This window comes from Hyperolius riggenbachi, chromosome 10, assembly GCF_040937935.1.
Source record: "Hyperolius riggenbachi isolate aHypRig1 chromosome 10, aHypRig1.pri, whole genome shotgun sequence".
NCBI classification, from domain to species: Eukaryota; Metazoa; Chordata; class Amphibia; order Anura; family Hyperoliidae; genus Hyperolius; species Hyperolius riggenbachi.
The window spans coordinates 25,993,530-26,021,225 of NC_090655.1; the positions used below are offsets into that span (position 1 = coordinate 25,993,530).

At 48.0% G+C, this 27,696-nt stretch overlaps 1 protein-coding gene across 1 annotated transcript in view; it reads right to left on the reverse strand.

Moving 5' to 3' along the window:
* The window catches only part of LOC137535684 (disintegrin and metalloproteinase domain-containing protein 9-like), a 210,962-nt gene that overhangs the window by 64,697 nt on the left and 118,569 nt on the right, over positions 1-27,696 (reverse strand). The window contains exons 12-14 of the mRNA XM_068257548.1: positions 26,726-26,897; positions 16,272-16,361; positions 11,481-11,676 (exon numbers count right to left, since the gene is read on the reverse strand). Of these exons, the coding sequence (XP_068113649.1) occupies positions 11,481-11,676; positions 16,272-16,361; positions 26,726-26,897 (458 nt within the window). The remainder of the gene's footprint in view (positions 1-11,480; positions 11,677-16,271; positions 16,362-26,725; positions 26,898-27,696) is intronic.

Consider the following 27,696-nt stretch of genomic DNA (forward strand, 5'->3'; position numbering starts at 1 on the left):
GACAGAGTGGAAGCCCCAAGACGAGGGGGCAACAGGGACAAGTTGCTCCTTAGGAAAGAGACATGTATTATATTGCGTACGGAAGCAATGGGACCAGCTGGTCTGAATGACAAAATAGAATTGGCATGTATGTTAGATCCATAAATATGCATTCGATACGGCAGTATGGGTGACATGAATGGATACATCTATGATGGGAGGGCACCCCATAGACTTTGCCAGTTTATTGTATATGTGATTTGGGATATCTTTTTAAACGTTCTGGGGTGGTGGTGTGATGGAGGTTATAGACATCAAATGTGCCCCACTTGTGTCCCCTCGATCCAATATTTGTTTCCCCCTCCGCCTAGCTGTCCTAAAAAGGTGTAAATTGAAGTTACACAATAGGATATTTACAATTATTTGGTGATTTACTGTAGCATTAGAGCGGTTTTGACTGCAGCTGGGTCTGAAATGCCCGGATTTTATCCCTTTTAAAATGGTGTATCACATTTGCACTATCACTTAATGGTTAGGGATATGCCATATAAGGAGACCCTCCTCCGGGACAGAGAGGATTAGAGGGGAAGCTTTCTTCAAAGTCTTTTACTTTTTTTCCCCCCGCCTTTATGAAGCCCAGACAGCTTAGACAGTGTTGCTAAAATATATGCAGCCGATTTGGAGGCGGTGTAATTTGGGTAGGGATTGGCTATACAGATTGCTTGGTAGCCAATGAAATGCAGCGTAAGCGCACAAGCCCCTCTGTGCCCTTTAGGCCGCACAGCCTTATGGGCATGGTAGTCCTGACACGGAGGAGGCGGTCCCCTGTCGGCCAGAATGTCCCACTTGATCTTTATCCACCAACAGCGAGTGCGACAACCGGAAGGGGCGGGACATACTCCCGCGATATACCGGAAAGCCGCATCTCGCCTTACATTGGAGCATAGCATGACCAAGCGTCCACTGAGACGCGAAACGGCCGTCGCAGGCCCCAACTGGTGCTCGGTGCCCCCCCACCTCCACCACATCACCACTTGAGGAACAGTCGTATGGCTGCAATGTAGACGCACGATTTGTACACTGCAATAAAAACGAGTGGACGGAAGGTGCCCGGAGACTCTGTTCTTTTTCTGTGTATTGGATGATTTATTTTCTTTTAAAGGAGAACTCTAGTAAGAGGTATATGGAGGCTGCCATATTTATTTCCATTTAAGAAATACCAGTTGCCTGGCTGTCCTGCTGATCATGGGCGTAACAATAGGGGATGCAGCCCATGCACCCGCGGGGAGGCCCGCTCGTGGCTGTGTCACGGGCGGTTGCGGGGCCGCAGGCGCATCCTGTAACCGCCCGTGAAGAAAAGCGATCGCACTCGATTCTCTGCATCGATTGCGCTTCAAATCGATGCAATCTGGGTTGAGTGTGTAGGGGCAGCTGAAGTCTTTTTTCAGCAGAGAGATAGCACCAGCCCAACTGCTGGATGGCTTTTTTGATATGCTAATGAGCCTGGGCCCAGAGAGTCCCTGGCTTCAAGCTGTGCTGATGGCCCATCCATCAGGTATAGACCATGACAGAAGCAATCTAGTTGGGAGAAAAGCCAGACCCTCTGGCTCCCTCCCAGCAGGGGAGCTGACACCTAGCTAGCTGCCCCAAACTTCAAAGAGCCTTTGCCTGGGAATGACCTGCTATCAATCCCAGGGGTATCTCATATTCCATAAACTGCTATATGTATCATATTTTCTGTGTTGCCAGGCTAGCAGACCCTCCAAACTAACAGAGCATGCTTGGCCCTATCTGGCGCTGGTTCTGAAGAAATTTCAGACCATTCTGAGGGAAAGACTGCCAGTTAGGCAGTTCGAAAGTGCCCTGCTGATACCACAAGGGTCCCACCCCTCATGTTTGGTATCAGGCTGCTGGGTACATCGAGGCAGACCTGAAAATATTAGTAAATCTGCCCTGACCTGTACGGTTCTGTGAGATAGAGCCCATATATGGTTAAGGTATGATTTCTGGTTCCCAGGACAAGGGGAGGACTCATCTCATGTTCTAAGGGGGTGTGTGGGCCCGCCCTCACTCCCTCCTACTGAATCAGGGGCATAAGAATGGCAGAGGACCCAAACTCAGTGTCCTCCACCCTGAAACATCTTGAACTCATCTGTGCCAGCTTGAGGATATGCTGGCATCCACCTGGTCTGAACTCTGGACTTTGATTGAAACCAAGAACTTTACAAGTTTTCCCACTAAAGGACATCTTTCCAGGAACTAAGTATTTTTCTCCCTTGTTTTATTTTTTATACTGGCTATTACTGTTTTAATAATTGTTGATCTTAATAATTGTCTGTATATATTAATTATTTATATTGCTGTGAATAAAAGACTTCCTCCAAGTCATTCACTGTTCCGCTACCCTGCTTATCAGCACACACAGAACTGACCCCGGGTCTCTGAAGATACGCTACTGTTTGTTTGTTGTTGGCTAGACAGAATACCGTGTGTTTAACCGTTTTATTCGCAGGACTAGTCAGTCAGTAAATCGGGTCCACTGGCCCATACCAGTGGTGGTGGCAGATACCGTGGAATCGTGTGTACGTTGTAATTACCCGTGTCTCACAGGCTCCCTTCTGGGTTGTCTGCGGCTAATTCTTAACGGTTCCTGCGCATTGACTGCGACCAGAGTTCACACGATCTGTGCGCTGGCACCGTTTAGAAGGCTAAGTGCGGTCAGCCACTAGGGCTCCTGTGACAGTGTTAGGCAGCGGTTGGGACCTGTGTTGTGCTGAAAGTATCTAAGATAGCGCTAGCGCTATCAAGAAACGAACTAATTCATTGGTGTAGCTGGAAGGCAATATATTTTTTATATATACAGAGAGACTGTGTAGCCAGTACCCCTCCCCAAAAGTTTTATTTTATTTGTCGTGGAAATGTCCGGGAACTACAAGAAAATGTGCCTAGCGGACCTGCAAAATCTTTGCCAAGAGAGAGGCATTGATGTCGGGCGCAAGAAACAAGGGGACCTGGTAACGGAATTGTTTCAATGGGATACCCAGCAACTGCGGGAGCCGGGAGTGTCCGCTGAAGTGGATACCAGCCCATCTGACAATCGAGGGGAACTAGAGACTGAGACTCCTGACCGTACAGAGGTTGTGCATCCTGAGGGCCCTGCATCAACAGTTACGCAGGAGAATGTCAGTGTGGACCCCAATCCCAGAGTTTCTGAAGGTACTCGCCTGGAACCGGCCAGTACTGGACTGTCCGTTGGTACTGACCCGGTAATGCAGCAGGCATTACGAAAGCTGATGGAGACTGACCTGGAAAAGTACATGCAGTCAGGGGCGCCTCTAGCCATTTTGTCACTCCAGGCGAGAAAACCTGTAGCGCGCCCCCCCCCCCCCCCCCATGAATATAAGCATTTCACCAGAAAATAATCATAATGCGGCAGCGTTCCACCAGAAATGACACAATGCTGGCAGCGTTTCACCAGAAAATACACAATGCAGGCAATGTTTCACCAGAAAATACACAATGCGGCAGCATTTAACCAGAAAATACACATAGGCAGGGCTCCACTTTCATGAGGCACAAAGTGGGACAGAAGGCAGCACAGGGTGACTGAATAAGGAACACAGGGTGACGTAGGGAGGCACAGGGGGACAGAAGGAGGCATGAAGGTCAGAAGACGTCACAAAGGAGGACAGAAGGAGGCACAAGGGAACAAAAGGAGGCACACAGGGGGACACAAGGAGGCACAATGAGCAACAAAAGGAGGCACAGTGGGGGACAGAATGAGACACAAAGGAGGACAGAAGGTGGTACAAAAGGGGGCACAAGGAGGCACAATGGGCAACAAAAGGAGGAACAATGGGGGACAGAATGAGACAGAAGGAGGCACAGGAGGACAGAAGGAGGCACACAGGGGGGCAGTGGGTGGTACAGGGGGACAGAAGAATGCATGAGAGTCAGAAGGAGGCACAAAAAAGAACAGTGGGAGGCACAGGGGGACAGAAGGAGGCACAAAGTGGGGCAGAAGGAGGCACAAAGGGGGGAAGAAGGAGGCACAATAGGGGACAAAAGGAGGCACAAAGAGGGCAGAAGAAGGTACGATGAGGGTCAGAAAAAAGCACAAAGGGGCAAAAAGGAGGCACAGGAAGACAGTAGGAGGCACAAAGGGAAACAGAAGGATGCACAAAGGGGGACATATGGAGCCACAAAAGGGTGACAGAAGAAGAGGAGGATGTAAGGGAGACAGAAGGAGGCAGAGGGGGACAGACAGAGCCACAGGGAGACATAAGAAGGAACAGAGGGGCACAGAAGGAGGCACAGGGGGACAGAGGAAGGCGCAGGGGACAGAGGAGGCACATGGGGACTGAAGAGGCACATGGAGACAGAATGAGGCACAAAGGGAGACAGAAGGAGGCACATGAGGACAGAAGGAGGCAGAGTGGGACTGAAGGAGGAATAGAGGTGCAGAGGTAGCACAGGGGGACAAAGAAAGGCACAAGGGGACAGAAGGAGGCACAGGGGGACAGAAGGTGGCAGGACTAGCACAGGGGGAATAAGGGAGGCACATGGAGACAGAAGGAGGCACAAAGGGAGACAGGAGGCATAAAGGGAGACAGAAGGACAAACGGGGTCAGACATGGCACAAGGGAATGAAGGAGGCACAAGGAGACAGAAGGAGGCACAAAAGGGACAGACAGAAGGAGGCACAAGGGGGGAGGGGGCGGAAGGATGAACAAGGCACAGAGGGACACTGTGGCAGTTGCCTGCAACTTACGCTAAGCAGATGCATTAGAAGCAAGTAATAGAACACCAGTGGGGATGTGGCTTAGTCAGGGGGCGTGGCTTCACCCAGAGGGCGTGGCTTAATCCAGCAACATGGCGCCCCCAGGACCAATGGCACTCCAGGCAATGGCCTGTACTGCCTATGCCTAGAGGCGCCCCTGCATGCAGTACATGGAAGCCCGTGAGGAGCGGGAACGCCAATCTGCAGAACGCAAGGCTGCTGCTGCTGCTGCTGAACGCCACACGGAGAGGGATGCCGCTGAGCGAGAACGGGAGCGCCAATCTGCAGAGGCGCGGGAGAGACGACAGCATGAGCTCGACATGGCAAAGGTTCAACAGGCCAGCCGGAGTTCACCGCCCAGCCTTCCTGCTGAAGGAGCTGCAGCACCCGTAAGTGCAAAATTTAAATTTGCTAATATTGAGAAAGACACAGACATTGACTTGTTTTTGCGGTCTTTTGAAAAAGCGCGCCGTCAGTATTTCGGTTGTCCCAAGACCAGTGGGCCAGACATCTGACACCTTTGCTGCGCTACAAAGCGCTTGATGCCTTCGCAGAATTGCCTGCGGAGAAGGATAATGATTATGCTGCTATAAAAGACGCTATCATTACTAAGTACCAGCTGACGCCAGAAGCCTATCGGAAAAAGTTCAGGGCCTGGCAGAAAAAGTCTTCTGATTCGTACCGAGATGTGGTCAGCAGCTTGCTCACCACACTCCGCCAGTGGACTCTAGGCCTCAACAAAGGGTCTTATGGCGTCCTGGATGACTTGAAAGTGCTCGAACAATTTCTGAACATTTGCCCTGCTGATGTACGACAGTTTGTGTTAGAACGCAGGCCGGCTTCAGCCACTGTCGCTGCAGACCTTGCTGAGACTTTTGCAACTACCCGGGTGGCTGATACCCGCAGAACTGTCCCATCCAGCTGGAGAGGAGGTCAGCCCAATACCTCGGCAGACCCTCCTGCCCCTGTGAGCTGTCAGCCACAGAGGCCATCCAGCACAGCTTCTGCACCCAGGGCTGCAGCCCCTGGAGAGGTCACCTGTCACTACTGCCGCCAGCCCGGACACATGAAATTCGACTGTCCGGAGTGGTGACAGACACCACCAGCACCTGGATCACCTGCATCACCTGTACCTCACCCACAGCAGAGGCAACCCGCCAGCGAACCACAGCCTGGATCATCAGATTTTGTCCTGTTTGCCCGCGGAAAGGAAATCCGCGACCGAACCAGCAGCAACTTGTTAGAGTGAACGGCAAAGTTGTCACCGGATTTCGAGACACCGGAGCTGACATCACGTTAGTTCACTCACACCTTGTGCCAAAGGAGAGCATCAGCCCCAGCCGATCCCTTGCCCTTACTGGAGTAGATGGCACCCTTTTTCACATAGCCCACGCGAGAGTGAAGCTGGATTGGGGAGGAGGGGTCCACGAAAGGGTTGTTGGGGTTATGAAGGATCTCCCAGTCCCTGTGTTGCTGGGGACTGATTTGGGCAAGCTTGTGTCCTACTATGAACCTGCCCCGACCGCCTTGTCGCTCACGGAAGGAGACGGACTCTCCACCCACCACCAGGTACTTTATACACTTGGGGGAGCACCAGGGGGAGGTGGGTTGAATGTGCCCAATTCAAGGGTACCAGGTTCAATAGTGCCTGCTTCAAAGGCACCTGAGTTTGATGTACAGACTGTCTGTTGTGATGATGCTGTAACTGTACCTGAGTTTACTGTACAACCTGTCTGTAATGAAAAAATGTCTATACCTGTCAATGTCATTACTGCATGCAATGATGATTTGAGTAATGTCCGTCTGTGCCATTCTGACAGTGTACCTGTGCTAGCAGTACCACGCAGCTGCACTGCTCAGAACCCGAGCTCAGAACAGGTGGAGGGGGTTCCGGCCTCCTCCCCCTCCTCTGACCGCAGGGATGAGACCTTTCAGCCGCTGGCCTCGTGTGACATGAGCCAGTTGGCTGAAAACTGACAGCGCCGTATTCTCAGCCGCACTACAAAGTGACCCAAGCCTGGAGGTGCTCAGGCAGCAAGCCGCTGAGCCCCTCGCAGTCGGGGCCGCTTTCAAGGTGTACTGGGAAGGTGGGAGACTGTACAGTGAGTCTGTACAGCCCCCTACAAGTAGATCCCACGCAAATACCAAATGGCTTGTGGTCCCGAGTGCGTTCAGGGGACATGTGCTGAAATCCGCACATGGTAATCCTCTGACAGGGCACTCAGGGGTCCGCAAGACACTTGCCGGTATTCGGAACCAGTTTTATTGGCCCCGGATGAACAGGGATGTAGCAAACTACTGCAGAGCATGTGCCGTCTGTCAGGAGCTGGGAAGGTCCAGGGATTCCCGCGGGGTTCCCTTAGGTCCACAGCCACTTAGCAGGGGAACCCTGCGTGGGCTGGCTGTTGACCTAACCAACCCACTGCCCGTTGTCAGCAGTCCCGGCAGACACCACGTCCGACTGCAGTGGCGCAAACGCCCTGTCCAGAACGGTCCACGTCGGGTCAACCCTGAGGGTAGCAGACCGCGACCGGTCCAGGGGAACCGAGCCACAGGCTCCAATAGGTTTTCCCGCCGCACCGGCAACCCGAGACCCGTCAGCCAGGTTGGCCGACACGCAGCGGGCAGCCGACCCCAGAACGCCAACGGGGAACTAGATCAGATCTCGCAGGTTAGCGGCAACGACACACATCTTGCTGATGCATGTCTATCTGCCTTCTCCCCAGGGGGGGCTGTCACGGACGGTTGCGGGGCCGCAGGCGCGTCCTGTAACCGCCCGTGAACAAAAGCGATCGCACTCGATTCTCTGCATCGATTGCGCTTCAAATCGATGCAATCTGGGTTGAGTGTGTAGGGGCAGCTGAAGTCTTTTTTCAGCAGAGAGATAGCACCAGCCCAACTGCTGGATGGCTCTTTTGATATGCTAATGAGCCTGGGCCCAGAGAGTCCCTGGCTTCAAGCTGTGCTGATGGCCCATCCATCAGGTATAGAACATGACAGAAGCAATCTAGTTGGGAGAAAAGCCAGACCCTCTGGCTCCCTCCCAGCAGGGGAGCTGACACCTAGCTAGCTGCCCCAAACTTCAAAGAGCCTTTGCCTGGGAATGACCTGCTATCAATCCCAGGGGTATCTCATATTCCATAAACTGCTATATGTATCATATTTTCTGTGTTGCCAGGCTGACAGACCCTCCAAACTAACAGAGCATGCTTGGCCCTATCTGGCGCTGGTTCTGAAGAAATTTCAGACCATTCTGAGGGAAAGACTGCCAGTTAGGCAGTTCGAAAGTGCCCTGCTGATACCACCAGGGTCCCACCCCTCATGTTTGGTATCAGGCTGCTGGGTACATCGAGGCAGACCTGAAAATATTAGTAAATCTGCCCTGACCTGTACGGTTCTGTGAGATAGAGCCCATATATGGTTAAGGTATGATTTCTGGTTCCCAGGACAAAGGGAGGACTCCTCTCATGTTCTAAGGGGGTGTGTGGGCCCGCCCTCACTCCCTCCTACTGAATCAGGGGCATAAGAATGGCAGAGGACCCAAACTCAGTGTCCTTCACCCTGAAACATTTTGAACTCATCTGTGCCAGCTTGAGGATATGCTGGCATCGACCTGGTCTGAACTCTGGACTTTGATTGAAACCAAGAACTTTACAAGTTTTCCCACTAAAGGACATCTTTCCAGGAACTAAGTATTTTTCTCCCTTCTTTTATTTTTTATACTGGCTATTACTGTTTTAATAATTGTTGATCTTAATAATTGTCTGTATATATTAATTATTTATATTGCTGTGAATAAAAGACTTCCTCCAAGTCATTCACTGTTCCGCTACCCTGCTTATCAGCACACACAGAACTGACCCCGGGTCTCTGAAGATACGCTACTGTTTGTTTGTTGTTGGCTAGACAGAATACCGTGTGTTTAACCGTTTTATTCGCAGGACTAGTCAGTCAGTAAATCGGGTCCACTGGCCCATACCAGTGGTGGTGGCAGATACCGTGGAATCGTGTGTACGTTGTAATTACCCGTGTCTCACAGGCTCCCTTCTGGGTTGTCTGCGGCTAATTCTTAACGGTTCCTGCGCATTGACTGCGACCAGAGTTCGCACGATCTGTGCGCTGGCACCGTTTAGAAGGCTAAGTGCGGTCAGCCACTAGGGCTCCTGTGACAGGCTGTTTTTGGGGGCTGGAGGGGTGGCACTATGAGGGGAAAGCTATGGCCACAGTCGGCGGGGAGGGGGGAAGGTCCCCCCCCCCTCCCTCACCTCGGGGTTTCCCCTCTGTGCTCCCCTCCAGCTTCAATCGCTATACAAGTGCAGAGGACTGAGTGGAGCGGCGGGCAGCGGCAGGCAAACATACCTTCCGTGCGTTCCAGCACGGACACTTCTCGCTCTAGTGACTGACGCGACTTCCTGTATAAAACAGGAAGTAGCGTCAGTCACTAGAGCAAGAAGCGTCCGGATGCACGGAAGGTAAGTTTGCCTGCCGCTGCCCCGCTCAGTCCTCTGCACTTGTATAGCGATTGAAGCTGGAGGGGAGCACAGAGGGGAAAGCCCGAGGTGAGGGAGGGGGGGGGGGCATAGCTTTCCCCTCATGGTGCAACCCCTACAGCCCCCAAAAACAGCCAGGGGGAGGGGGGCCCGCTCACAATTTCTGCAGGGGGGCCCGGGGGCTCTTAGTGACGCCCCTGCTGCTGATGCTCTGTCTCTAAAACATTTAGCCACAGACCCTGAACAAGCATGCAGATCACATGTTTCTGGCTGATGTCCGACTGGATTACCTGCATTCTTGTTTCAGGTGTGTGATAAAGACCGTACTGTAGCCAAAGAGGTCAGTAGGATTGCCAGGCAACTGGTATTGTTTAAAAGGAAATACATATGGCAGTCTCCAAAGATCTCTTGCCTTGGGCTCCTTTAGGCCTCCTTTCCACGGACTGTTGATAGGCAGTGAAATGCCTCTCAAACTCTCACAACTGCTAACTGCTGCCTGGTAACTGCTCAATGCTGCCTGATGACTGTTCACTGCTGCCTGGTAACTGGTTGTCGCTGCCTGGTAACTGTTCACTGCTGCCTGGCAACTGCTTGTTGAGCACGCAGCTCAACAGTTCATCTAAAGGAGGCCTTAAAGAAAACCTGAACTGAAAATTAAAAGTCAATAAAAGCATACACAAGTCATACTTACCTCCTGTGTAGTCTACTCCTCAGTGTCTTTCTCCTGTCCCGTGTCCTGTTTGTTCACTGTGATCAAGTGAATTTTCCGTCCTCCATTTTGAAAATGGCCATTACCCATAGCAGCTTTCTGGTCAGCACACAGTTAAACTGTAACATCGCCCACTTGAGCCATAGGGAAACATTGACATTACCTGGTACATCAGTTTTCCTCTCAGCTATAACTGACAGCAACTGATAGTTTACTGACAGCAACTGATATATTTCAGATCTGACAAAATATTGTCAGAACTGGAAGGGATTATTGCCAGAAGAAAATGGTGAGCGTCTGAGAGGAACTGATGGCAATGTAACTATGTAATGTTCATTTGAAGTTACCTCATGTGTTTATTTTAACCACTTTACCCCCGCGCGTACGTATTTCTCCGCCCCTTTTTCCATCCTTTAACAACCAGGGACGGAGAAATACGTACTTTCCGTGTTCCCGACGCTGCCCGCGCTCCCGCTCGTAAACACGCCGCCCGCCGCTAGTAAACACGCCGCCACCCGCTCGCCCAGAGATCAATGAACGGGAAAATCCATTCCCGTTCGTTGATCTAAGCCCCGCAATGATCCGCTGCTCTCCTATGGGCAGCGCGATCATTGTGAGAAAAAACTCACGTGTCCAGCCTCCTTATTCTTCCTCCAAGCTTCCGGAAGGAAGCTTGGAGGTCGCATTAAAACAAAAAGTTACTGTGGCCATCTTGTGGCCAAATAGTAAACTACACCCTACACATTTTTCACATACAAATAAATGACTTTTACACATAAAATTAACTCATTACCTCCCACACTCCCCATTTTTTTTTTTTTTTGTAATTAAAAAAAAAATTAAAAAAAATACATAAATAGTTACCTTAGGGACTGAACTTTTTAAATATTTATGTCAAGAGGGTATAACACTGTTACTTTATAAACTATGGGCTTGTAATTAGGGATGGACGCAAAAATGAAAAAAAATGCCCCTTTATTTCCAAATAAAATATTGGCGCCAAACATTGTGATAGGGATATAATTTAAATGGTTTTATAACCGGGACAAATGGGCAAATACATTTCATGGGTTTTAATTACAGTAGCATGCATTATTTAAAAACTATAATGGCCGAAAACTGAAAAATAATTATTTTTTTCCCCACATTTTTCCTATTTTCCCATTAAAACACATTTAGAAAAAAATAATTCTTGGCATAATGTCCCACCTAAAGAAAGCCTAATTGGTGGCGGAAAAAACAAGATATAGTTCATTTCATTGCGATAAGTAATGATAAAGTTATAGACGAATGAATGGAAGGAGCACTGAAAGGTGAAAATTGCTCTGGTGCTCAGGGGGTAAAACCCCTCAGTGGTGAAGTGGTTAAATATTTTTACTCAGTACAGGTTCTCTTTAAGGTAATATTGCATCAGAGGAGGTTTATCTGTGATGTAGTAAGCGTGCTCTTCGGATTATTGGCGAGCAGCGTAGCAAAGTGGATGGCATGTATGCCCAGCAGGAGAAAAGCCAACAGCACCTACCTGTTCCCAGCAAGGCCTGGCACTGGGCGTCGTAGTCCTGACACACCCCACCATAGCAGTAGGACTGGTTATTGTTGCAGGAGTAGCCGTTCATTATGTACATGTCTGTAGGGCACAGACCGCTGGTGCCGTTGCAGTACTCCGGCAGATCACAGATGTTGGCTGTGCCGCGACAGGGTGTGCCAGCCACCTTGTACTGTAAATAAAAGGGGGGGAATCACACTAATGCTACAGTTATTTCAAATATTAAAAAGAAAACTGCTTCCTGCACCATTTTGTATATCCTCAGTAACTGACAGCTCTCTGGTCACTCCCACTCAGTCTTAAACCCTGGCCCTTTAGTCACATGAGCATGAAAGGTGGGTAGTGATTGCTTTGTTGGCTGAAGTCATGCCCTAGCTGCTGGCTGGCAGCCTATCATTGCCTCTGAGTGACTGGGGGTAGCAAGCAGGCAGGGGGGCTCAGTACTTTAGAGGGTTCCAACTTCTTGCACTACCTCCTTCCAGAACAGGATCATCCACAAGGCAACCTAGGCAACAGCCTGGGGCCTAGTGAGTGTCAAGGGGCCCATCCGCCACCTTCTCTGACCTCTCTTCCACTCCATGTCATTGAACACAGTTCACAGACATTTGGTTTTAAGTGCCCAATGGTGCCCATACATGGTACAATTTTTTAATTTTTTTAGATTAGATAATTTTGTTCGATCATTCCGATTGAATATAAAGATTTTTCCAACACGTCTGATTAGATTTGATAAAAAAAAACCAAAAAAAACCCAGGATAATTGTTTGTTTTTCTTTATCGAAAAAAGATTCTTTTTGACTTTCATTAGATTCAAACGTTTTGGCCAAATAAGCAGGAAAATTGAACCTTTTTTTTAAGTTAGCCCCCCCCCCCCCAAGTATAAGTAACGAGAGGCATCCCTCAACATGGTGATTGAGCACAGGTTGGGGCAGCCTTGACACCCATGGCACTGTGGCGCCCATGGAATGAGCAATGCCTGAACCCCTCTAGATACGCCTCTGTCTAAAAGATCAGCATCAGCATAATAACCTTTGAAGAAAAAGCATTTCTTTGTTACAGCTGATGCAAATCCTGCAATAAATCTGCAGTATGTCTACTTCCTGCTTTCATGGAAAATTAGCTGCTCTCTCGAGACATCAAATTACAATTTGGGATTAGTCACATATGAGGGGGAATTAGAAAGGCTTAAAGTGAACCAGAGATTAAGCACCCTCATGTATTTTACCATATATATCAGTGGGAACATTAGAGAAAACACCTACCCTGCTCTCTGTTTCATCCTTCACTGCTCAGCCTGCTTGTTATCAGCCCTGATAAAATTCCTTACTGAGCATCAAGTCTGGCTTTGCTCGGGAATCATTATAGCCGAGTCTGTCTTCTCTGATGTCTTTTCAAGCCCAAGCCTGCCCCCTTCTGGCTCTGCTTTCCTCTTTCTGTATACTTGCAGCATCACAGAGCAGTGCTGGGCCGAAATTACGCATTAGCGTAATTACGCATCGTAATTCACTACAAATGCACCGTAAGCGTTACGTGTAAGGTTACGGTATTACGCGTAATTAATTACGCGTAGACCGTGGGTTACGTTTTACGCGTAACAAATTACGCGTAAGACAGTAAACTCCCATTGAAATTACACAGTCTGCCGTAATCGCGTAATATTACGCTCCCGTATAATATAAAAAAGCCGCCGACTTTAAGGGTTAATAGCAAAGCCCCCTTAAGTGCTAAGAGCCTCAAATTTGGAGAATATATTAAGGAGATCAGAAGGAATAAGAGGAAAAATTTTTTTTTCAAAAAGACTTTATAGTTTTTGAGAAAATCGATGTTAAAGTTTCAAAGGAAAAATAGATACATTTAAAAACCCGCCGACTTTAACGGTTAATAGCAAAGTCTGCTTAAAATTTAGAAACACCAAATTTACAGGGTATATTAAGGGGATCAGTGGGAATAAGAGGAACAAATTTTTTTTCAAAAAGACCTTATAGTTTTTGAGAAAATCGATTTTTAAGTTTCAAGGGCAAAAATGTCTTTTAAATGCGGAAAATGTCAGTTTTTTTTGCACAGGTAACAATAGTGTTTTATTTTCATAGATTCCCCCAAGTGGGAAGAGTTTTACTTACTTCGTTCTGAGTGTGGGAAATATTAAAAAAAAAACGACGTGGGGTCCCCCCTCCCAGACCTCTTTAACCCCTTGTCCCCCATGCAGACTGGGATAGCCAGAATGCGGAGCACCGGCCGCGTGGGGCTCCGCACCCTGACTATACCAGCCCGCATGGTCCATGGATTGGGGGGTCTCGGAAGGGGAGGGGCAGCCAAGCTTTCCCCTCCCCCTCCGAGCCCTTGTCCAATCCAAGGACAAGGGGCTCTTCTCCACCTCCGATGGGCGGTGGAGGTGGAGGCCGCGATTTCCTGGGGGGGAGGTTCATGGTGGCATCTGGGAGTCCCCTTTAAAAAGGGGTCCCCCAGATGCCCACCCCCCCTCCCAGGAGAAATGAGTATAGAGGTACTTGTACCCCTTACCCATTTCCTTTAAGAGTTAAAAGTAAATAAACACACAGACACTTTGAAAAAGTATTTTAATTGAACAAAAAACATAACCACGAAAAAAGTCCTTTAATATTCTTAATTAACCATTAATACTTACCTGTCCCTTTAAAAGCCAGTTCCCACGCAATATCCTCGGAAATATACTAATCAGTTACAATGTAACAAAGCTATTACAATGTAACAACTTTGTTACTTTGTAACACCACCGCACCCGACGTCACTCGCCGCCACCGCCGCGTCTGCGCTGACCCGACAGAGCTCTGAGCTATATAGCTCAGAGCTCCCTAAGCATCTTTGTATTTGGGCTCCAAGGAGCCCCATTGGTCCTTAGCAGACCAATGGGGTTCCTTTAAATCAGAAGGAACCCCATTGGTCTGCTAAGGACCAATGGGGCTCCTTGGAGCCCAAATACAAAGATGCTAAGAGAGCTCTGAGCTATATAGCTCAGAGCTCTGTCGGGTCAGTGCGGGACGCTAAGTCCCCGCCGCCTCCCGCTGTCCTCCCCGCCTCTTCCACATGTCACCCACATGTCACCCACATGTGGGTGACATGTGGGTGACAGATGTGGGCGGGGCTGACAGCGGGAGGCGGCGGGGACTTAGCGTCCCGCACTGACCCGACAGAGCTCTGAGCTATATAGCTCAGAGCTCTCTTAGCATCTTTGTATTTGGGCTCCAAGGAGCCCCATTGGTTCACAGAGGCGCTCTACCTGGTTCATGACCTGATTTTGCACCCTCCAAATAATCGTTTGCCTGAAGAAGCGGGACTGTTACCCGTGAAACGCGTTGCACTTTTGGAGTTACTAATAAATGTTACTTTAGACTGTAAGTAACCTGTCCATTGTCCGGCCATTTTTTTCAGAAGGGAGGTGAGTCCACCCACTTCCCCCTTTTTAACAATTTTAACTAATTTTATTCTGCTTGGCGCCTCTGTTATCATATTTCAATATCTTCCCACTTGGGGGAATCTATGAAAATAAAACACTATTGTTACCTGTGCAAAAAAAACTGACATTTTCCGCATTTAAAAGACATTTTTGCCCTTGAAACTTAAAAATCGATTTTCTCAAAAACTATAAGGTCTTTTTGAAAAAAATTTTTTTCCTCTTATTCCCACTGATCCCCTTAATATACCCTGTAAATTTGGTGTTTCTAAATTTTAAGCAGGCTTTGCTATTAACCGTTAAAGTCGGCGGGTTTTTAAATGTATCTATTTTTCCTTTGAAACTTTAACATCGATTTTCTCAAAAACTATAAGGTCTTTTTGAAAAAAATTTTTTTCCCTCTTATTCCTTCTGATCTCCTTAATATATTCTCCAAATTTGAGGCTCTTAGCACTTAAGGGGGCTTTGCTATTAACCCTTAAAGTCGGCGGCTACCTAACATTGATCCATGCGTCAACTTTTCCGCTTGGCAGCATGACCTTACGCATTAATTGCTAGTAGGAATTTACGCGTAAGCCTATAACGTAACAACTTGAATTACGGTATTCTTACGCGTAATTGCGTAAGGGCAATGCGTAATTACAGACATGTACCGAAATTGAATGTCTATGCAGTAAGCGTAATTTCGTAATGCGTAATAGCGTAAAATTACGCGTAATGATCCGTAAGCGTAGCTTTTTCCATTACGATCAGCACTGTCACAGAGAGCAGTGATGAAATGGGAGGAGCTGCTAATGTAAGGGTATATTGAAAAACGTTGTTTTTATGTATATTTGTTAGTCATAAGAGGTTTTTAGAGATGGTGATTTCATTTTGCACACAACCCACTAAATAATATGCTTTTCTGGTGAACTGAGATGTGCATGGAGTTATAGTAAAAAAACCCCACAAAAAACGGCACACCGAAGTGGTGAAAATACCAGGTATAGTATTTATTTTGTAAAATTTATCGGGGGATATGTTTATTTTGTGCCAAAGTGTTCATCTCTGGTTTCCTTTAACTCTCTAAATAAACACAGGGTGCATTTCTCTATGTTTTTTTTCTCTGTCCTGTGCAAGAGTTCAGGTCCACTTTCATGGCTGATCAGATCGGCACACCACCAGCAGGTGGTAGAGCCTTGCATTACCTGCCCCGGTCTCCAGTTTTGCTGATATACAAATAAATAGTTAATTCCATAGCTTCCCTTTATCTCACAGCAGCCAAGCTGAGCTTCCTATGGCTGTGCTAAAATGCAAACATTTTTTTAAGTTCTTTATAGAAACAGTCACTACTTTACCTTGCAGCTATCACAACACATTCCTTGGGCACATTGCGATCCACTAGTTAACCTGCAGGTGGCAGCATTGCAGCACGGGTTCTTGCAGTCCTGCAACAAAACATGGGATGGTTATACACTTAGGATTTGTTCTTACATCTAAAATCGAAATTGCTGACGGCCGCGTTTTGTGTTTTTTAGTGATTACCTGTTACTGACCCGGCTTGAACCTGACCACACATCTTTATTGGACTTCCTGTTGCCAACCTCGGATTGTTAAAGGACTTTGTTTGAACGCTGCCTGCCCTTGATTTCGGCCTGATTGACTACGCATCTGTATTGTGATTACACTTTTGTCTGGATTGCCTCAGCTTATAGGCCTCAGGTGACTATTCTAGTATACTGTGTTTGTATTACCTTGCTGTGTTTGGTGAATGCTATCTGCCAAGTTGTATGCTACATCTACCTGCAGGGGTTTGTAGTTTTGTTATTAGCATACCTCCCAACTTTTTGAGATGAGAAAAAGGGTCACTTAAGCCACGCCCCTGCCATACACCTGGCCACGCCTATAGTCACGCATACCATAAAGATTTCATAAGAAAAATATGTTGTTTTATAATTCAAACCACATTGGTCCTTTCTATCCTGCTTCATTTTCCTTTATAGTAACATTTTAAAATTAGTAATATATCAATTTAAAATTGGGAATAAAGTTTAGAGTCAATCAAACTCATTTTTAGTATAGAAATATATATATTTACATAGAAAGAGGGACAAAGTCCTGAAAGAGGGACAAATGAGGAGGAAACAGGGACAGAGGGACAGGGCTCCCAAAAAGGGACTGTCCCTCCGAAAAAGGGACAGTTGGGAGCTATGTTATTAGGCAGGAGTTTACACAGGTGTTAGGGTTGGGTTATAGGTCAGTCATATAAGCATACAGTCTGACCTATAGCAGGTAGCCAGACAAACCTGACACAGGACTTCCGATGCGAGGGGGATTAAACAGATTTTACTCACCTGGGGCCCGTAATGATCATGACCCCGCCGGCAGGTCAGCTCTTCTGCGCCTGCGCAGCCATTCCTCCCCCTCGCGTCCATGTCATCTGACACACTGTGCTTGCGCAGTAGTTGTGCGCAGGTTCAGTACGCACCAGATGACGGGGACGCGAAGGGAAGGAATGCCCGCGTAGGTGCAGAAAAGCTGACCCGCCGTGGGTTGTGATCATTACGGGTGGCCAGTGGGACCACGAGGAGGACTGGCGCTGTGGCGAGGGAATGAGATGGCTGCTGGGGGCTGGAAGAAGGCCCAGGCGAGTAAAATCTGTTTAACCACTTGCCGACCGCACATTCATACCCAGGGCCGGCCCTATACTTTTTGCCGCCTGAGGAAAAAATGATTGCTTTTCGTAAGAGGCAGTGGGCGGGGAGGACTCACCTCTTCCTCGCTCGATCCAGCGTGCGCTCCACTGATGTCCCTTCCTGCAGCGCCGTCCACTTACAATACAGTGGGCGGCGTTGCAGGAAGTGACGTCAGTGGAGCGCACGCTGGATCGAGCGAGGAAGAGGTGAGTCCTCCCCGCCCACTGCCTCTCACGAGTTGCGCTTCTTATCTATTTCAGGCTGGAGGGGAGCGGAGGACGGGGGACCCAGGCGAGGGAGGGGGGGGTCCGACCCCCCCTCCCCGCCGCTAGGCCCAATACCCCCGTCCTGCCCGCTACCCCTCCAGCTGGGCGGCCGGCTCTACACACCCACCGATGGGCGGATGCCGCCCCTAGAAATTTGCCGCCTGAGGCAAAAGTTTCACCCCGCCTCATGAGCGGGCCGGCCCTGTTCATACCGTGCAGCTGCAAAGTGGTAACTGGAGGACCAGCGACGCACATCTGCGTCGCCAGGTGCCTCCCTAATTAATCAGGAAAGGCCGCTCGCGCGAGGGCGTGATCGCGGCTCGCAGACTAAATGTAAACTCAGGAGACACTTGTCTCCTTTGTTTACATTGAACGGCGCTGCTGCTACAGCAGCGCCGTAAGGCAGATCGGCGATCCCCGGCCAATCAGCGGCCGGGGATCGCCGCCATGTGACAAAGGACAGCCTGTCACAGGCTGCACAGGACGGATAGCGTCCTGTGCAGACCCGATCACCAGGGGTGAGAGGGAGGGGGGGGATTTCGCTGTGGAGGGGGGCTTTGAGGTGCCCCCCCGCAACACCCAGGCAGGGGCGATCAGACCCCCCCTGCACATCATCCCCATAGGGGGGAAAAAAGGGGGGCGATCTGATCGCTCTGCCTGCAACCTGATCTGTGCTGGAGGCTGCAGAGCCCACCCAGCACAGATCATAAAAAACCACGCTGGTCCTTAAGGGGGGGTAAACCCCTGGAACTTAAGTGGTTAATCCCCCTCGCATTGGAAGTCCTTTAACCACTTCACCCCAGACCAGAGCAATTTTCACCTGTCAGCGCTCCTACCATTCATTCGCCAATAACTTTATTACTACTTATCACAGCGAAATGATCTATAATTTGTTTTTTTTCGCAACCAATTAGGATTTCTTTTGGCGGTACATTATGTTAAGAATTATTTTATACTAAATGCATTTTAACAGGAATAATGAGAAACATTATTATTTCTCAGTTTTCAGCCTTCATAGTCTTAAAGAGACTCCGTAACAAAAATTGCATCCTGTTTTTTATCATCCTACAAGTTCTAAAAGCTATTCTAAGGTGTTCTGGCTTACTGCAGCACTTTGTACTATCACAGTCTCTGTAATAAATCAATGTATCTTTCCCTTGTCAGACTTGTCAGCCTGTGTCTGGAAGGCTGCCAAGTTCTTCAGTGTTGTGGTTCTGCTTTGCACTCCCCCCTCAGGGGGGAAAGAAACACACAAATTATCTCTTGAGATTCAAAAGGAATGCTGTATACAGCCTGCTTGTGTATGGATGTATTTTCTATGTGTGGACATACTGTACATCAACCTACTTCCTGTTTTGGTGGCCATTTTGTTTGTTTATAAACAAACTTTTTAAAACTGTTTTTAACCACTTTTAATGCGGCGGGGAGCGGCGAAATTGTGACAGAGGGGAATAGGAGATGTCCCCTAACGCACTGGTATGTTTACTTTTGTACGATTTTAACAATACAGATTCTCTTTAAAATAAAACATGCAACTGTGAATAAAACCAACTTATTTTTTTTGCCCATTTGTCCCGTTTATTTGAACGTTTAAATGATGTCCCTAGTACAATGTATGGCGACAATATTTCATTTGGAAATAAAGGTGCATTTTTTCAGTTTGGCGTACATCACTAATTACAACCCTATATATGAAAATATCACAGTAATATTCCCTCATTCCATACATAGTAAAAAAAAAGTGGCGTCCCTAACATAACTATTTTTTTTTTTTTTTATTCATTTTTTCTTGAATACATTTTGTTTACTATGTATTTTGGTAAAGTGTCCTTATAATCCCTGTAGCCATGATCTTTGCTTACAGGCACCAATTGCGACTCTGCGGGTTCCAACAGGTAAGTGTGTGTGTGTGTGCGCGTGTGGGGGGGGGGGGCTTGGTAGCGGTGGCAGGGGAGGACGTTTTAAAATATCCTGTGTCTGTTAAGAGGGACCAACAGGCCGTTTTAAAACGGTGGGCGGGCAGGCAGAGGATAGGACAGGCAGGCAATTTGTATCGTTTTAAATTGAATAAATATGTCCGTTTCACAGTCATTAACCTGGTTCCGGCAGCAGGTACACACGGGGGTCCAGCGCGTGCGTGTGTGTGTTGACATGCTCTCCTTCCGGGGGGTGTGTTGATGCACGTTGCGTGCGCTGGCGCATGCGTATGGAGGTCCGCGTTGGACGCAGGTTCTCTGTGCGCGTGCGCTGGTGTGACGCGTAGCACGTCGCGTGCGTTGGTGCATGCGTATGGAGGTCCGCGTGGGGCGCGGATTGTGCGTGCGCTGGCGTCACGCGTAATCACGTACGCGCATGCGCACCCATTTTGGCGCCTAGAGGCCTATTTAAACCAGGAAGCAGCACTAACAAGTTGCTGTAGTATTGCAGCTAGTGTCTGTCTCTGTGACTCCGTGCTCTGTTCTGTTCCTGTACCTGAATGCTGACCCTGGCTTGTATGATAACCCGACCTGTTGCCGAATCCTGCTCTGTCCGACTACCCGCTTGGTTACCGTTACTGGCTTGTCTGAGAACCCGATCTGTTGCCGAATCCTGCTCTGTCCGACTACCCGCTTGGTTACCGTTACTGGCTTGTCTGAGAACCCGATCTGTTGCCGAATCCTGCTCTGTCCGACTACCCGCTTGGTTACCGTTACTGGCTTGTCTGAGAACCCGATCTGTTGCCGAATCCTGCTCTGTCCGACTACCCGCTTGGTTACCGTTACTGGCTTGTCTGAGAACCCGATCTGCTGCCGACTTCTGCTCTGTCCAATTACTTACCTGGTTGCCAACAGTGACTGCCCTGAGGAACCAATCTGCTGTCATTCCCTGTTCTGCTCAACGAGGAGTTCGCTGGCCAGTTCCTGGCTTCCCGGAAACCCAAATCATCTTCAGTGCAACACAAGTTTCCTCAGAACTGCGGGCTCATCATCAGGAGAAGCTTTCATCTTTAACTGGAGGACCGTACTCAAACAGAAGTCCAATAGCTCGCCTGCTCCTCACAGCCTTGCGCTGCCTGTCTCAGGGGCAATTGGCGGTGAGTGGCAAGGGTCGCTGCACTCCACACACCGGTATCGGAAGACTCAGGTACGTGGTCGCTACACACCTGACAGAATACTACAGCCACAGAATGGATACCGTGGAGGCAGCTTCCGTCCTCTCGACCTTATGCAACCAAGTTTCTGCACTCACCGACTCTATAAAACAACTACAAACCGGATATACTCACCTGGAAACCCGACTGGATTCACTTGTCTCCGTTCCCGCTGCCCAAATCAATCCGCCCGCAGTTACTTCCCCACCACCAGCACCTGCAGCAGCTCCTATTGCGGTTCCTGCACCTGAACCACGTGTTCCCCTGCCCGAACGATTCTCCGGTGACCGCAAGAAATACAGATCATTTAGGAGTGCTTGTCTTCTGTACTTCTCTCTACAGCCCAGGACATTTTCTTCTGAGGAAACTTGTGTGGGATTTATCATTTCGCTATTATTGGAGGAACCACAGTCATGGGCCCATAGCCTTATGGAACAAAAGGATCCTGCCTTAGCCTAAGTAACAGAATTCTTCAAGGCGATGTCCGTTCTCTATGATGACCCACAAAGTGAGATCATGGCAGAGACTACATTAACACACCTTTGTCAGGGCCGTAGACCCGCTGTTGAGGAATATACAGCTGAGTTTCGCCGCTGGGCAATTGACACAACTTGGAATGATTCTGCGCTTCGCTTTCAGTATCGGATGGGTCTTTCCGAAAGCCTTAAAGATGAATTAGCTCGAGTAGGAATTCCTGACACTCTAGAACTTCTGATCCAATTAGCAATCCAGATCGATCAAAGATTCCGTGAACGACAGCTAGAAAAATCAGGCTTTACCAGACCACCTTGGACTTTCACCTCCGTAGCGGCTTCAGTAAATACCTCGCCTAATCCTGACACTGTGGAACCCATGCAACTGGGAGTAATCCGCCCTTCTTTGTCCCCCGAGGAACGGGATAGACGAAGAAGAGATAATCTCTGCATGTATTGTGGAAATCCTGGACATTATGTGCGATCTTGTCCCATCAAGTCCACAGGTAGGAAAATTACATTAATAAAGGATCTTTGCTTTCCAGTCCCTAGCTCTGAGAATAATTTTCTTGTTCCCATTGTCTTACAGTTCCCAGGAGGGATCGTTAACTTTTGCTATTCTGGACTCCGGAGCATGCAGTTGCTTCATGGACTCAACGTTCGCAATTTCACATCAAATCCCTTTACAGAATCGTTCCTCTCCTCTACATATTCATCTTGCTGATGGAACATCAATCAGCTCAGGACCTGTCACATTGGAAACACCTCCAATCTTCTCCACAATACAAACTCATCACTCTGAATTATTGACTTTTGATGTTATTACCTCACCATTATATCCAATTATTCTGGGATTACCCTGGTTCAAAGCGCACAATCCACTCATCAACTGGAGTACTAAACAGGTTACTTTTGCCTCAGACTATTGTGCAAAAAATTGTCTGCAACCCTGCAATTACGATCAATCCAATTCCATATTAGTGGTTTCAGACATCTCGGAATATGTTCCAGCCAGTTATCATAATTTTCTGGACGTCTTTGATAAAAAAAAAGCAGGTCAATTACCCCCTCATCGTTCATACCACTGTCCGATTGACCTACTTCCGGGTTCTCGAATTCTGTATGGTCGTACCTTCTCTCTCTCTGAACCTGAAGAAAAAGCCTTGAAAGAATATATTACAGAAAATCTGGAAAAGGGATTTATCAAACCTTTATCATCTCCAGCAGGTGCGGGTATATTTTTTGTAGAAAAGAAGGACAAGACCCTTAGACCTTGTGTGGATTACAGGGAATTAAATAAAATAACTGTCAAGAATCGCTACCCACTACCACTCATGTCAGATCTTTTTCAGAAGTTACGAGAAGCAAAGATTTTTTCAAAACTGGATTTAAGGGGAGCCTACAACTTGATTCGGAATCGGGCAGGGGACGAATGGAAAACTGCGTTCAGATCAAAGTTCGGACAGAAAATTCATCAAAAAATGTTCAGCCATTATTCGTCCTATTACTCAGCTTACCCGACAACAAATTAAATTCTCCTGGAATCAAGAAGCACAGCAAGCCTTTGAAAAATTAAAACAAGCCTGACATTGCTGTAGGAGCAGTTCTTTCACAAAGACAGGGAGATAAAGCACTACTATACCCTGTTGCTTTTTTTTCTAAGAAATTGAGTGGCTCTGAAAGAAACTATGATGTAGGGGATCGAGAGTTGTTGGCCATAAAGGAAGCCTTAGAAGAATGGAGGTATTTGCTTGAGGGGGCGAGTCAACCAATACTAATCTACACGGATCATAAGAATCTAGAATATCTAAAGACAGCTAAAAGATTAAATCCTCGTCAGGCAAGGTGGGCATTATTTTTCTCCCGTTTTAATTTTCATATAACGTTCCGTCCCGGTTCTAAGAACGTGAAAGACGATGCACTATCCCGTATGTATACGGATAATATCCATACACAGACACCTGATATGGTCCTGAAAGAAGGTAATTTTTTACTACTACAGACGGATTTAATTGAGAAACTGAAAGAAGAGTCTGTATCCCCTCCGGAAGGGATTAGAGGTCTAACTACAAGAGATGGATTATATTTCTTTCAGGAGAAGATCTTTGTTCCAAGAAATTGCCACACGAAGATATTACAGACCCTGCATGATCATCCTCTAGCAGGCCATTTTGGGGTCCGAAAGACTGTTGAACTGGTCAAACGATCATTCTGGTGGCCTGGTATGATTGCAGATTGCAAGGACTTTGTGGACTCATGTACCATTTGCAATAGGAGTAAGTCGTCACAAAACAGACCATGGGGCCTGCTAAATCCTCTACCTGTTCCAGAGAGACCTTGGACTTCAATATCTATGGACTTTATAGTAGAATTACCTCCATCAGGGGGGTTTTCTACCATCTTTGTAGTTGTGGACCGATGATCTAAAATGGCTCACTTTATTCCTATGGAAGGAACTCCATCTGCTCTTGCCACAGCAAATGTGTTTATTAAGGACATTGTCAGGTTACATGGTGTTCCTAATGATATCATTTCAGATAGAGGGGTGCAGTTCAGCGCAAGGTTTTGGAAAGAACTGTGTAAAGCTCTAAACATCAAGATACACCTCTCTTCAGCATATCATCCACAAACCAATGGGCAGACAGAACGCACCAATCAGTCATTAGAACAGTATCTCCGTTGTTTCTCTTCATCTACACAGGACAATTGGTCATCACTTCTTCCACTTGCAGAATTCGCCTACAATAACTCAGTCCATTCAGCCACTAATCAAGTACCATTTTTCGCAAATTATGGATTCTACCCAAACTTTTTGCCAGACTTACCTACCGGAAGTACAGTACCTGCAGTTCAGGATAAAATAAGATTTTGGAACGAGAATAATAAATTATTACAGGATGCTATGATTCAGGCTCAGGAGAGGTTTAAACGTTTTGCTGACGTTCATAGGAGAGGGGATCTGGAATTAAAGGAAGGAGATTTGGTCTGGTTAGCTACGAAGAATCTGAAACTACCGTGTCCTTCTAGGAAGTTGGCACCCAAGTACATTGGACCTTTTCCCATCAAGAGGAAAATTAACCCCGTGGCTTTTGAACTTGTACTCCCCAGCAGATACAGGATTCATCCTGTTTTTCATTCTTCATTGTTGAAACCAGTACGGAATAATCCATTTCCAGACAGGAAGGAGGATCCTCCACCACCCATAATTGTAGGAGGGCAGAAAGAGTATGAGGTGGAGTCAATCCTGGACTCCAGAAGAAGGGGCAACAGAATTTATTATCTGATTAAGTGGAAAGGGTATGGACTCGAGGATAATACTTGGGAACCCGCCTCTGAGGTACACGCTAAATGTCTGATTAAGAACTTTCATCTGCGGTACCCAGGTAAACCAGCCCCTAGGGGCATTCGGAGGCTGCCCTTAAGGAGGGGGCACTGTCACAGTCACTAACCTGGTCCGGCGGCAGGTACACACGGGGGTCCAGCGCGTGCGTGTGTGTGTGTGTTGACATGCTCTCCTTCCGGGGAGTGTGTTGATGCACGTCGCGTGCGCTGGCGCATGCGTATGGAGGTCCGCGTTGGACGCAGGTTCTCTGTGCGCGTGCGCTGGTGTGACGCATAGCACGTCGCGTGCATTGGCACATGCGTATGGAGGTCCGCGTGGGACGCGGATTCTCTGTGGGCGTGCGCTGGCGTGACGCGTAATCACGTACGCGCATGCGTACCCATTTTGGCGCCTAGAGGCCTATTTAAACCAGGAAGCAGCACTAACAAGTTGCTGTAGTATTGCAGCTAGTGTCTGTCTCTGTGACTCCGTGCTCTGTTCTGTTCCTGTACCTGAATGCTGACCCTGGCTTGTATGATAACCCGACCTGTTGCCGAATCCTGCTCTGTCCGACTACCCGCTTGGTTACCGGTTACCGTTACTGGCTTGTCTGAGAACCCGATCTGCTGCCGACTTCTGCTCTGTCCAATTACTTACCTGGTTGCCAACAGTGACTGCCCTGAGGAACCAATCTGCTGTCAGTCCCTCTTCTGCTCAACGAGGAGTTCGCTGGCCAGTTCCTGGCTTCCCGGAAACCCAAATCATCTTCAGTGCAACACAAGTTTCCTCAGAACTGCGGGCTCATCATCAGGAGAAGCTTTCATCTTTAACTGGAGGACCGTACTCAAACAGAAGTCCAATAGCTCGCCTGCTCCTCACAGCCTTGCGCTGCCTGTCTCAAACTCAGGGGCAATTGGCGGTGAGTGGCAAGGGTCGCTGCACTCCACACACCGGTATCTGAAGATTCAGGTACGTGGTCGCTACACACCTGACAGTCCGCCTCCATATCCCTCTCACATAGGGCCGCCTTCAGAGCAGTACAGGAGGTACTGCTGTATGGGGCCCCAAGACATTCTGGGGCCCAAGCAGTGGCAGTTACACATGAGCCCCAGCTGTGTCAATCACTTCTGCGACGTGGCCCCTTTCAGCCACATGAGCTGTGCGGGGAAATGCCGTTGATGCCAGATACTGTATGTCACCTATTCCTGGAGAACACACAGAAATACAGCATTGTGGCTCTGCCCCATCGTGGTGTAGCCCCATCCCATCATGCTGTGGCCCCACCCCTTGTGAGTCTATTATGGCAGGTGGAGGAGGCCTGCTACAGCACGAGGCCCCTCTGGCCACTACAATACACCTAGCATTGCAAGCTACCTATCAGATTGTGACATAGCTCCCAACTGTCCCTCTTTTGGAGGGACAGTCCCTCTTTGGGAGCCCTGTCCCTCTGTCCCTCTTTCCTCCTCATTTGTCCCTCTTTCAGGACTTTGTCCCTCTTTGTATGTAAATATATATATTTCTCTACTAAAAAATGTGTTTAATTAACTTTAAACTTTATTCCCATCCTTTAAATTGATATATTACTAATTTTAAAATGTTACTATGAAGGAAAATGAAGCAGGATAGGAAGGGCCAGTGTGGTTTGAATTATAAAACAACATATTTTTCTTATGAAATCTTTATGGTTTGCGTGACTAGGGTTGTGATGGGGGGCGTGGTTAGGGGTGTGGCTTAAGTGTCCCTCTTTCTCATCTCAAAAAGTTGGGAGGTATGGATTGTGATTTGACACCTGAAGGCACAGGGGAGTATGGGGGCCCAGTAGATTTGCCCAGTATGGGGCACAGAACATTCTGAAGGTGGCGCTGCGAGTCGCACATGTGTGCTTTAACCGAAAGAACAGCAAGCGGAAGGAGTCACTCTCTTACCGTCACCGAGCCACAGTCACATTCCTCTCCCTGCTCCACAAGGCCATTACCGCACTCCGGAATGCTGAGTACCAGGTCTGGATTGGGAGGATTCCGCAGGCAGACTCCGCCTCCTCTTGTGATCAGCGACTCAAATTCATCAGCGCTGCAGTTGCTGAATTTCTGTCCACCACTAGAAAAAAACAAGGGAGCATGCTACAAATTGCTAATGAAAAGTATCTCCCAATACGCCAGCATTAGGAAATTCAGACCATTACAAAACAATGGGATACACAGGGCTAGAGTTCAGGAAAGGCCACAAAGGCCCGTGCCATTGTCTGCTGCCCAAGGGGGCGGCTGACAGACATAGAAGTTAGGTGGCTGTTTATTATTTTGGAGCATAGCATTGTCTGTATTATTATGTACCCCATGTTTGTTTCTTACTTTGTACAGCGCCACGGAATATGTTAGCGCTTTCTAAATCAATAATAATAATTTTTATTCATATGTAAAGAGAAGATGGCTTTACAGGAATGTTACCCATGGAAGGAGGGGCTCCTCGCCACTGAAAGTTCATCTAAGCATGGGTGTAGCAATCGCCCCTGCGACCCCTGCCATTACAGGGGGGCCAAGAGGCTTTATGGGCCCCTCCTACTCCCTCTCCCCAACGGCAAGTGCAGCCAATTAGCAAAAAAAACCTCCATATGTTTACAAAAACTGTATCCAAGGAGCATGTGCAATTTTTTTGCTGCTGCCATTCACCGTCTCTCGATCACGTGACCTGCATGGGGTTTGGGGACCGAGGGAGGTGCCATGCTACTATATTTGCAGGGGGGCCCTGTTAAGTCTAGTTACGTCCCTGTACCTACGGGTACAAAAAGTATAAATCTGGCTCTGTATGTAGACGAGGAAAATATGTACCCACTCTACACAGCAGTAATAACACATTAGGGGAAAGAGAGCCTTGCCCATTTGAGCATATTCCAAGTTTC